Source organism: Canis aureus, chromosome 5, assembly GCF_053574225.1.
Source record: "Canis aureus isolate CA01 chromosome 5, VMU_Caureus_v.1.0, whole genome shotgun sequence".
Classification (NCBI taxonomy): Eukaryota; Metazoa; Chordata; class Mammalia; order Carnivora; family Canidae; genus Canis; species Canis aureus.
Window position 1 is genome coordinate 56813797 of NC_135615.1, and position 12112 is coordinate 56825908.

The window sequence follows — 12112 nt, forward strand, 5'->3', positions numbered from 1 at the left end:
TGTCCTCTGGGTGACAGGTGTATCTGGGCAGAGCGATGGGTTCAGGCCCCTGCTCCACGGTAATCAGCTGTGAGGTCAATTTTTGCCTTTGGGCCTCAGTTTCCTCTCCTGAAAACTGCCTGGTTTTGAGCCTCCCCCTTCTCCCATCTTCTTCTGTCTCCCGCCTTCTCTGGGCTGCTGGGAACACGCAGAAGAACCAAGGGTGTAGGGAACATGGTACCACAGAGGCCGGCACAGAGTGAGGGTGTCAGTGTGGTCCACTAGGGCGACAATCAGCAGCAGCGAGGGCAGAGGTGGTCAGAGCCTGGGCTGTGGCTGGTGGGAAAGTCCACATGCGGCCTCTGGGACCAGCGCCCCACTAAGTCCCATGCAGGACACCCCCCCCAAGCCCAGGCTCGACCCCCGCCCCCCCCCCCCCCCCCAGTGCTCAGAGCCCCGGGGACGTCCCTGTCGCCTCCCTGACCCGGAGAGCGGCTCCTCTCCCCCTGGGGAGAATGAGCAGCTCGTTCTTTACCTGTAGTGAGGCCCACGGGAGCACCTGCTGAATGAACGGGGTGGGGGGGGGGCGCAAGGTGCTCGCACTTCATGACGCTCAAAGTGATGGGCGTTAAGTGGTGAGCGGTGCGCGGAGCTGCCGGGAGGCGCGGGAGGCCGGCGGCAAGTGGGCGGGCACGTCCCCGGGGCCCGCACAGGTGCACCCGGGCTGGGCCTGACTCACCTCCAGTGCGCCCCGACCTCTGCTGCGGCGGGCACGTCCCCGGCACCCCCCCCCCCCGCCGCGCAGGTGCACCTGGGCTGGGCCCCGACTCACCTCCAGTGCGCCCCGACCTCTGCTGCGGGCCGGCAGGTTCCTGGCTCACCGCGCCCCCCCCCACCCCGCGCAGGTGCACCGGGCTGGGCCCCGACTCCCCGCCACGGCGCTCCGACCTCTGCTGCGGCGGGCACGTCCCCGGCACCCCCCCCCCCCCCCGCCGCGCAGGTGCACCTGGGCTGGGCCCCGACTCACCTCCAGTGCGCCCCGACCTCTGCTGCGGGCCGGCAGGTTCCCGGTTCACCGCGCCCCCCCCCCCCCGCCCCCGCAGGTGCACCGGGCTGGGCCCCGACTCCCCGCCACGGCGCCCCGACCTCTGCTGCGGGCCGGCAGGTTCCAGGTAACGCGGCGCCAGGTGAGCCCATCCCAAGGCTTCGGGCTCTGGGAAGGGGAGCCGCGGCCGGCTGGGCTGTGCGGGCACCCGGGGGCCGCAGGGGGGCCCGGCGCGGAGAGGGGGGCGGCCCCGCGAGGGCCTGCGGCGGCGCTGGAGCCGGCCTGCCCCGGGCTCGGCCGCGGGGTCCCCGGGGCCGCAGGAGGGCCCCACCCGCCCGGTCGCCGGGCCCCAGAGGGACCCGGCTGAGCGCCCAGAGGGACCGGCTGAGCCCTCGCGCGCACCCCGGAGCCCCTCGCCGCCGCCCCCCACGTCCCAAGGCTGCGCGCCCAGGAGGGCGGGCGCTCCTTCTCCCCGGATTCCGGGCGCGCTCGGTCCCCGAGGCGGCCAGGTCGGGCTCCCTCCCCGTCCTTCCCTCCCTCCCTCCCCGCTCCCTCCCTCCCCGCTCCCCCCTCCCCGCTCCCTCCCGCTCCCTCCCTCCCGGCTCCCCCCTCCCCGCTCCCTCTCTCCCCGCTCCCTCCCTCCCGCTTCCTCCCTCCCCGCTCCCTCCTCCCCGCTCCCTCTCTCCCGCTCCCTCTCTCCCCGCTCCCCCCTCCCCGCTCCCTCTCTCCCCGCTCCCCCCTCCCCGCTCCCTCTCTCCCCGCTCCCTCTCTCCCGCTCCCTCTCTCCCCGCTCCCCCCTCCCCGCTCCCTCTCTCCCCGCTCCCCCCTCCCCGCTCCCTCTCTCCCCGCTCCCTCCCTCCCGCTTTCTCCCTCCCCGCTCCCTCCTCCCCGCTCCCTCTCTCCCGCTCCCTCTCTCCCGCTCCCTCCCTCCCCGCTTCCCCCTTCCCATCCCTTCCTTCCCCCCTCCCGCCCCTTCCCTCCCTCCCCGCTCCCCCTCCCCATTCCTTCCCTCCTCCCTCCCGCCCCTTCCCTCCCTCCCCGCTTTCCCCTCCCCATCCCTTCCTTCCCCCCTCCCGCCCCTTCCCTCCCTCCCCGCTCCCCCTCCACATTCCTTCCCTCCCCCCTCCCGCCCCTTCCCTCCCTCCCTGCTCCCCCCTCCACTCCTTCCCTCCCTACCTCTCCGCTCCCTCCCTCCTCCTCCCCACTCCTTCCTTTTCCCCCTCCCGCCCTTTCCCTCCCTCCCCGCTCCCCCCTCCCTGCCCCCCCTCCCCGCTCCTTCCCTCCCCGCTCCCCCCTCCTTCCCTCCCCGCTCCTTCCCTCCCTCCGGCCCCGCCCTGCCCTCCCGGCGCCGCCTCCGCCGGCCAGTCCGGGGCCCGCCCTCCGCGGCCCGACGCGCAGGTGGGAGCGTGCGGTGAGGGCCGCCGCCCCGAGGCCGCCCCGCCCGGGGCCCAGGTCGCGCAGGCCGCAGCCCAGGTGAGCGCTGGGTCCCCGCGGGCCGGGCTGCGGGCGGGGGCCGGGCGGGGAGCCCCGCGGAGGACCGAGCCGAACCTGCGGAGCCGGCGCGCCGAGCCCGGTCCGGGGAGACTTCTGGGCCCCCCTGTACCCCAAGGCAGCAGAGCCTCGGGCAGGTGAGCTGTGCGGGTTCGGGACACGGTGCTGCGGAGCGGGCCCTGGCCTGGGGAGAGCAAACGTAGGTCGGTATTCGGCAAAGCCTGGACTTGGCACCTGTGGAGGGTGCGCCCTGGGACACGGACACACGGACAGACCCACAGGCCACTTGGACGAGGGAGCCGCACGTGTGGCCACCGTCCAGGCCGCTTGTCCATGGAAAAGAGCTCCAGGTCCAGTTTTAGGCTTCTTCTTACTTTACCATTATTTGGGGAATTTGCCTTAAGATACTGGAAGCCAGGCAGCCCCGGTGGCTCAGTGGTTTGGTACTGCCTTTGGCTCAGGGCGTGACCCTGGGGTCCTGGGATCCAGTCCCACCAGCGCCGGGCTCCCTGCGTGGAGCCTGCTGCTCCCTCTGCCTGGGTCTCTGCCTCTCTCTGTCTCCTCTCTGTGTGTTCTCATGAATTCTCCTCTCATAAATAACCTCTCAGAAATAAAATCTTAAAAAAAATAAAGACATTGGAACTCGCTTCAGAGTTGAAGGTACCAGGAATTCAATGAATTCCTGATAGGACTTTGTAGTGGAGAATCACCCTTATCTGTGGAACCAGTAACAGAGATTACAGGACTCAGATTTCTGGTTTTTAAATTAGTGCAGTATTTTAAGTGTCTGTCTCAGCTTTATCCCATCTTTTTTTTTTTTAAGATTTTTATTTATTCATAAGAGGCAGAGACACAGGCAGAGGGAGAAGCAGGTTCCCTGCAGAGAGCCTGATGCAGGACTTGATCCCTGGATCCCGGGATCACGCCCTGAGCCGAAGGCAGAGGCTCCACCACCTACCCCCAGGCACTCTTATCCCATCTTACACACAGTCTGTCCAGGTTTAACCTGGAAGCTCATTTCCCTCCTATATTTCCTTCTTCTCCAACTTCCTTCTGATACCATTACACTTTTTCCTGGAAAAGTACTTCCTGGTCTACAACCAGCCATTTGTTCTCTTTACTTAAACCAACCCTCCTCGGACATGGTCGGGGTTTGCTGGGGGGGCCTTGGCTTTACAGCCTCAACCTTGAGCTCCTGCATATGATGACGGATACAAAAGACGGAATATTATAAGTTTTCTTCCCTTGAGCAAGTCAAATGGTCTTCACACACGAGTTGTCTTTTCCAGTGCCCCAACTTGAAGGGTCCTGGTGAAATATCCCACCATCAGGGTAAGACAGGTTACCTAAGGTGATAAAGGCAACCTGCAGAAACTAGACAACTGGTAACCACCGATTTGGGTTCCTGTGATTATATGGTGACAGCAGCGGGGCCTTGGGTGATCTCATGGGAGGGGCCTCCCCACTGGATTTCACTTATACTCTGCCTTCAAAGTCAAGTTCTGTTGTGTTTAGTGCTTTTAACTGGTGATTTGATCGGCTGCTTACTTTTAACTGAGCCTAAATGTTTTTGTGGAAGTGCGAGGCCCCGTTGCAGGAGGGTACGTGAGAGGTGACCCACACACAGAGGCTGCGCCTGACCCGCGGTGCCAGGCTCCCCAGGGTCCCCCCGGGCCAGTCAGATTTCAGACCCCGGGCAGCCCCAGCACCTGCGTGAGAACTCAAGAGTCACATTTTGACAGAGTTAACTTAAAACCCACCAAGCCCACTGTGTCGTGTTCCCGAACCGCCCTCCCCTTCCGTGGAAAGGGCTGGACTTGGGCCTCCGGCGGGTGTCCCAGCCTTAGAAGAAAACAGGGAATGGAAAGCTGCCACAGCCTGAAGCAGGAAACGGGAAGTTAGCTACTGAACCGAGATTTATCGATTTGGAAATAGAGCAGCTGTGATGAAACATGGGACGTCCGTAAATCAGAAATAATCCCTGCAGTTCTTCCCTCACACTCTCCATTGCTTTGTGGGGTTTTTTGTTTTGTTTTGTTTGCCCAGGGAAGTGAGTTTGTAAGACTCATAACAGGAAAAGCCACACCCAGCTACTTTTGTTGTATGGGCTTTGTTGTCATTGCTTTTTTTTTTTTTTAAAAGACACTCTTAGGTCCCTGGTAATTGCATTTCCTCTTCTTAAATATCTTCGTAAAATGGCATATTCAGGAGTTTCTGAATGCCAGTGCTTCTGACTCATGGACCAACTCATTGTATCATTTGCATGGAGTTCTGCTCCCTGTGATTTCATCCCAGTGTGATTTCTGAAATGGCCAGGGCGGGTCAGGACACCTGTGCCCACCTTAATTTGGTGTCTGGTTATATTTTCAGAGCTGGTGAGACCCCCGGAGGGAAGGCAGTCTGTCCCGCCTGTTCTGGGCAAGGGGCCGTCTGGCCATGTCACCCGTGGCTGCTGCTGAGCCGGACGGGGCCCAGCGCAACAGGTGCGTCAGCAAGCTCATCTTCTTCCTTTTTGTCTTTGGTGCCATGCTGCTGTGTGTGGGGGTGCTGCTGTCCATCTTTGGGTTCCAGGCATGCCAGTACAGAATCTTCCAGGACTGCAGCGTGGTGCTGAAGGTCGCTGGGCCGGCCTGTGCCGCGGTAGGGCTGGGGGCTGTGATCCTGGCCCGCTCCCGGGCCCGGCTTCAGCTCCGGGAGAGCCGCCTGCGGGGCAGTCCGGCGGACCCCGACCGAGACTTCCTCTGTGGGGAGAGCCGCCAGTTTGTCCAGTGCCTCATCTTCGGGTTTCTGTTCCTGACAAGTGGCATGCTCATCAGCATCCTGGGCATTTGGGTCCCCGGCTGTGGCTCAGACTGGGCGCAGGAAGCGCTGAACGAGACGGACTCTGCCGACACAGAGCCGCAGATGTGTGGATTCCTGTCCCTGCAGATCATGGGGCCCCTGATTGTACTCATGGGGTTGTGTTTCTTTGTGGTGGCCCACGTGAAGAGAAACAACCTGCACGAGGGCCAGGATGCCTCCGAAAATGAGGACCCGCAGATCCGGAGCTTGGAGCCTGTCCAGGTCACCGTAGGTACGTGGCTGTTGGTCCTGTGCTCGCATGTATCACGGTGTCGGTTGCATCAGGGCTTCACTGGGTGGCCCTCGCTCTGGCCTACTTTCTCTCTTCTCTCCGTCCCTCTCACACACACATGCACGCAGGCACACACATGTGTGCGTGCGCAGCGCTGCCGCCGTGAGAAGCCGCAGGAGAACCCTAGTGCGTGCTCATCATCTCCTTCTAGCACTTCCTTTTTTTTTTTTAATTTTTTTTTATTTTTATTTTTATTTTTTTTTTTCTTCTAGCACTTCCTTATTAATTACTTGAGCAAGAGCTTTGGGACATGAAGTCATGACCTTGACTGAGGTCACAGAGCAAATGAAGAGGAACATGAGAGAAAGTACTAGGATAGCCTGGGAGCCTTCGGCCACCTAGGAGGCCTGCCAAGTGCCGTTGGTACCTAGGGTGCGTCGTATTGGACGTGTGGGGTCCCGTCCCAGGATGTCCCTGGCTGGCTGTCCTTCCTAAGTCTGTAACCTCTTATGGCTTTGGTTTCTGTGGCTGTAAGATGAGCGTTGCAACGATTCCTGGCAGCGCTAGCGTTCTAGGATTCTGTATCCCCAAGTCGGCCCATCTTCTGTGTTTTGGGGGCGAGGGCTATCTGCACCGTTTCCCTCAATGTATATTTTCTATGACGTTATCCTTGGCCTCGGGGTGGAGGCGAAGCTTGGAAACGGTGGCACAGAGAAAGAGGAAATGTGATCGCACCTGTCTCTTCTTTTGCCCACGGAATGTCGAAAATTGACTTCTGTGTTCTCTGGGTTCTGCAGAAGAGTGGGTCACTGTTGCCCCGGCGGCCTTGGCCTCAGTTTCACACAAAGGAGAAACCCCATTGCTGCTCATTTTTGAAAAATCACTCCCCCGCCCCCCCATCTCCTACTTCTGCAAGGGAAGAGCTCTGAAGCCATAGCCTTGGCCTTTAAAGGGCTAGGCCGGGAGCTCTAGGGGCAGAGGCCACGCAGGCACCAGAGGAGCGTGGTGAGCGAGACGTCTGGTCCGGGCTGCCTGCTGCAGGAAGTGGGGCTCACGTGGGAGCTCCTGGCCTGCCAGCCTCACGTGGCACCGGCCTTGGACCTTGGAGCACGAGGGCAGATGGATTCACAGACAAATCCTGGGGCCGGGGTTGAATCTCCCAGCCGACTGTGTATTTATATATTTGTGGTGACCACAGCAATATTGGTTATACATTAATAACGGCTAACACAGACCGAGGGGTCCCTCTGGGACCAAATACCCATCCAAGTGCTCCTCGAGGGCTGCTGCTTCCCAGTTTTTCACACCCACGGCAACCCAGTGAGGCAGGTACCCTCAGTACGTCCATGTTAGAGATGAAGGGACCCAGGCGCAGGGATGTCACGTAACTTGCCAGGGTCACAGACCAGCAAGTGGCAGAGCCAGGATCCAAACCCAGGCAGGTGGGCACACAGGTACTATGGCCCCGCGTAGCACTGGCCAGGGCCCCCGGGCCCCGGGCTGTAACTCTGTTTCCACTGGTTTCATCCTTCGCCCGGTGTTGCGGGGAGCTGTTACGTGACTTAAGGGCTCACCCCATGGTGTAGATGTGCTCAGTCCTCTTTGGGGAACACGGGGGGGTGGAGGGGACAAGTAAATATGCTCACTGATGCTCACGGTGTTCTGAGTTGGGAGCATTTCGATGTGTGCCCTTTGGGGTGGCGATCAGGGGATCGTGGGGTCCAGCCTCCCTCCTGATGGCTGGAATTGGGGGCAGCAGAAAGCAGGGACACAGTGACTCCCGGGGGGTTTCCTCCCGAGGTTGGCGCTCCATCACGCAAAATCTTTTCCGTTTAACCCTGTAAGTTCCATCAAACCTGGCAGCCTAACTCCTCGTCTTGGTCTCCTTTGATATAGTTCGGGGTAGGCTTTACATTTTCAGAAGTCCTGCCTCTAGCCTAATGGATAAGAATCTAGGCGTTGTCCCTCGACGGTCGGCCCTCCCTTGCGAGGGACTGGAGGATAGAGGCGATTCTGGGCTCAGTCCCAGGGTCCAGCTGCTCCCAGAGGGGGTGCGCCTCCTCCGCAGACACAGGATCCACCCACTGTGGGCGCGCTGGGCGCTGAGTCCCGGGTCCAGGTGCAGGGGTGTGAGGTGGCCCTTCCTGGAGGACGTCTGCTGTCAACCCAGGGGGCCTCCAGTACTGCAGGACGTAGTGAAGGGGCGCCCCAGGGGATGGGACTGCTTTCAGGGAGAGCGGGCTGCAGGGCCTGGCGGCGGGAGCTGATGGGCAGAGGCTCCGACGGGCCTCCTGGACTGCGGGCAAGGGGCGGGGGGCCTGGGGCTTGGGTGTTGGCGGGGGAGGTGACCGGCCTGCTCCGGAGGTTCACTGCCAGCCTGGGCCTGTGAACAGAATGAACCCCCACAACCACTGAAGACAGCTGGCTTTAGGTTGGCGTGTGCATTGGAGACTCTAGTTGGCCGTTCAGGGGTGCCGGGGGTGCCGGGGTGCCGGTGTATGGGGGTGCCAGGGTGCAGGGGTGTCAGTGGTAAGGGGGTGTGGGAGTGCCTGTGTTCAGGTGGGTGGGGGTGGGAGGGGGTGCCAGGGTGCAGGTTTGTTGGTGTGGGGCATGAGTGTGGTGCAGGGGTGCGGGGATGCGGGCGTTCAGGGAGTGCAGGGGTGTAGGTTTGTCGGTGCACAGGGGCGCAGGTGGTGGTGCAGGGGTGCGGGGATGTGGGCGTGCAGCGGGGGGTGCAGGGGTGCCTTTGTTTGGGTGGGCAGGGGTGCCGGGGTGCGGGGTGGGCAGGGAGCAGGGGTGCCCCGACGTCTGCAGGAGCCCCTCCTCGAGCAGCACCGTCCCCAGCAGCACCCGAGTCTCCGCTTCTGCGGCAGGTGCACTTAGGGATGGCGGGCAGGGCAGGTGCGGCAGGTGGGGCCCGGGGATGGGGGGGTCACGGTGCCTGCTCGGGCGGGAACCCGGGAGCAGTAAAGCGGCCTGTGCGCCCCTGTGCAGACGCTTCCCCCGGCGCTGATGACCGTCGTCTGTCCCTCATGTTTCCTGAGCTGTCCTGTGGTGCCGCCGGCCGAAGAGAGGTACCCTCAAACCTCCGCGTACTGGGGCTGCCACACGTCTAGAATGTTCTGGGCAGCCCCCGTGGCGGGGTCTGTATGGGGACCTGAGTGCAAGTTAGAGCTTGCACGTGGAGTCTGTGTCTCCTGTGCAAAGGGTGTCTTATGTCTGGAGGGAACCGTGGCCACAGAAAGGCCGAGGGCCCAGCCCACCCGCCAAAGGCAAACAAGCTTCCCTTGAGAGCGCCTGTTGCCTGTACCGCGTGGTGACCCGGGTGGGAAGAGCCCCGGAGGCGCACCTGCTGGGCGGCAGTGACCCGGGGGCCTCAGCTCCTCCCCGGGGGGCTCCCACCGCCCGGAGAACCGCACTTCCTCCAACTGCCGAGCGGTGATGACTTAAAATCTTAAGTTGAGGATGAGGAAAGCTTTGGAGCAGGAGGCGCCCGGAGGACGCGGGCACTTCACCGAGGGGTCTAGCTCAGGCCCATCAGGAAATACTGGTTTGGGATCCCTGGGTGGCGCAGCGGTTTGGCCCCTGCCTTTGGCCCAGGGCGCAATCCTGGAGACCCGGGATCAAATCCTACGTCGGGCTCCCGGTGCATGGAGCCTGCTTCTCCCTCTGCCTGTGTCTCTGCCTCTCTCTCTCTCTCTGTGTGACTATCATAAATAAATAAAAAATTAAAAAAATATTAAAAATATCTTCATCATAACAACATAATTATTAAAAAAGAAAAAGGAAATACTAGTTTGCTGCTGGAAGGAACTGTGGTGCCGTCAACGTAACATAAAATTCACCATTTTAAGCATTTTTCAGTGTACAGTGACATTAAGCACCTTCCCAGTGTTTGCAACCATCACCACTATCAAGTTCTAGAAGCTTCTTTTTTCTTTTTATTTATTTTTTAAATATTGTTTTTATTTATTCATGAGAGACACAGAGAGAGAGGCAGAGACCCAGGCAGAGGGAGAAGCAGGCTCCATGCAGGGACCTGATGCGGGACTCGATCCCGGGACCCTGGGGTCACGCACTGGGCCAGAGGCAGACGCTCACCACTGAGCCCCCGGGTGCCCCTAGAAGCTTCTCTTCGCCAGGGAGGAAGTGCCCCATTGAACACTCACTCCAGTGCCCCCATCGCCCCGCCCCGGGCCACCTTCACTTTCCGCCCCTGCGCATTCGATGGGCGCACATTTAAATTCCGGAGGTAGCCTAGGTGTTTTGACCTTTTATATTCACGGGCCCAATGCATCATTCACCCGCTTGCTCCTGCTGCTGTGCACCTGCTCCTCGGCCGTGCTCACTGGAATGCTGTTTCCCTAGGTGACGCCGTGATCCTATTCCCGCCGCCGCCACCGCCCTACTTTCCCGAGTCCTCGGCTCCTGCGGCGACTCGAAGTCCTGGGGCTGACGGTTTGCGTCTAGATGAAAATCCACCTTCGTATTACAGTATTTTTAACTATGGGTAAGACTTCTGCATTTGAACTTCACGAGTAGGCGCGTTTCACGTGTTCAGGCCTGAGCCCAGGCCAGGTGAGGTCTGTAAGGCTGCAGGCGCAGACATCAGAGGCCGGGGGCTCTGTCGGAGGACGGCCTTCGCAGAAGAGCGCCCTTCAGGAAACTCTGGGGCAGCGCATACATTAAAAATGACAACAGCGATTGCACCGGGTGGAGCGTGAAGCCCTGTGCGGGCATCTTGAGGTCCTCCTGGCTGCGCTGATCCTCCACGTGTTGAGCCCCCGAGCCGGGCCTTGGGGCGCCCCGGGCCATGTTGGGCTTTGCCACGTTAGGTCACGGGGAGACGTACATGGGGGTCATGGGAAGAAGCAGGCTCCATGCAGGGAGCCCGACGCGGGACTCAATCCTGGGACCCCGGGGTCACGGCCTGGGTCCAAGGCAGAGGCTCCACCGCGGACCCCCCCGGCCCCGGGTGCCCTGGGAGTAGGACCCGGGCAGGGCTGGGGTGGCAGCCACCTCACCCTCCCCTCCACATCTGAAGGCCCGCATTCCTCTTGCACGACAAATGGGGGGTTGGGCTGCAGGGGCACAGATGGGATCGTCCTGCCTGGACGGTGGACGGAGGCTCTGCACGGCTGCGTGATCCTCTTGGGGGATTTTTATGTTCTTTTCTCCGACCATGAGCTTCCCCCAAGCCCTCGGTAAAGGCCTGTTAGCCTACCCACGGCCCTGGTCCCCGCCGCCGTGTGATTTCTGTCACTGCAGTAGGGGGAGCGGGGCCCACCGCAGGTGCACAAGGGGCTCGGGGGCTAGGACCTTGGTCCAGGTGGTGTGTTCTGGAAGCTCCCGCCCGGACCTGGCCTCCTGACCCATTTGCCTTGGCCTCCGTCTGCCTCCCGCGGCCCCACAGTAGCCTGCGGAGACCAGGCCTGAACCCAGGCCAGACGAGGCTCCCCGCAGACTCCCCCATGACAAGGGCAGCAGTGGGGTGAGGTCTCTAATGTGACCCGAAGGGCGGGGGGGGGGAGGGCACCCAGGTGTGCGTGTCACCGTGGCCCCAGAGGCGCACAAGCCGCCGCTGGCCGAGAGCGCCGCTCTCAGGTGCGTCCTGGGGCCCGACCTGTCCCCCCTTCTCCCTCCTTTTCAGTCGGACCCCAGCTCCTGGGCGCCAGGGCGCGGCCCCCGAGGCGCATGGCGAATCCATATACACCATTTCCGGGGCTGCTGCGGCCCCCGACACCCTCCCACCCCCCGAGCTGCCTCCCAGGTACGAGGAGAAGGAAACGGCGGCCGCCTCGACGCCGACCCTGGGCTCCGGGCCTGCCGCGCCGTGAGCCGTGCACTCCGCTTCCGTTTTCTGGAAAACTGATGGCTATTTTATTTAATTTGTTTTTTAATAAAAAGAAAAAAAAATACCACGGCACTGGCTCCATCCTGATTTCCCTGGGACTGTGGCATCAGCCCCAAGGGAAGGTTCTGGAAGAGGCTGTGCTCAGGCCGTGGCCTGGCCCACCCGCAGCCTGTTCCCTCGTTTGAGTCGGTGGATGAAGAAGCCACGGCTCTGACGCTGCATAACTCGTGTCCCAAGGGCACTGCCGCCAAACTGTGGGACCGGCTTTTGAAACCCTCTGGCTGGTGCTGTCCCCCCGCCGTCCTCCCGCTGTCCCCTGCTGTCCTCCCACTGTCCTCTTGCCGTCCCCCCGCTGTCCCCCCACCATCCTCCTGCCACCTCCCGCTGCCCCTGCTGTCCCCCTCCGACCCCACCGTCACCCCCGCCGCCCCACGCTGTGCTCCCAGGCCCCGTCTGGCCTTCCCCACCCTCTCTTTTGTCCTCCCCCCATCCCCTTTCTTTCTTCCGTCGTGCATGTGCAGTGACACTTTCAGAAGATGAATTTCTTCTTTTTTGTATTTAAAATTGTATTTCTTTTTGACACAGAGAGAGCGAGCAGGAGCAGGGGAGGGGCACAGAGAGGGGGAGAAGCAGCCCCCCTGCTGAGCAGGGGACCCCAATAGGACGTGGG

General features: G+C 61.7%; 1 protein-coding gene across 4 annotated transcripts; it reads left to right on the top strand.

The window, feature by feature from the left end:
• The first annotated feature begins 1063 nt into the window (after window positions 1-1063).
• Window positions 1064-11509, top strand: TMEM171 (transmembrane protein 171). 4 transcript variants are annotated; one of them, XM_077898151.1, is made up of 4 exons: window positions 1064-1166; window positions 4886-5588; window positions 9957-10098; window positions 11239-11509. In XM_077898151.1, exons 2-4 carry the CDS (start codon window positions 4952-4954, stop codon window positions 11423-11425), a joined length of 966 nt encoding a protein of 321 aa, XP_077754277.1. In that variant the 5' UTR covers window positions 1064-1166; window positions 4886-4951; the 3' UTR covers window positions 11426-11509. The 4 variants fall into 4 exon arrangements, with proteins under 4 accessions (XP_077754277.1, XP_077754275.1, XP_077754276.1 ...); XM_077898149.1 differs by lacking the exon at window positions 1064-1166 and adding an exon at window positions 2372-2497; XM_077898150.1 differs by lacking the exon at window positions 1064-1166 and adding an exon at window positions 2501-2652.
• The last annotated feature ends 603 nt before the right edge of the window (window positions 11510-12112 follow it).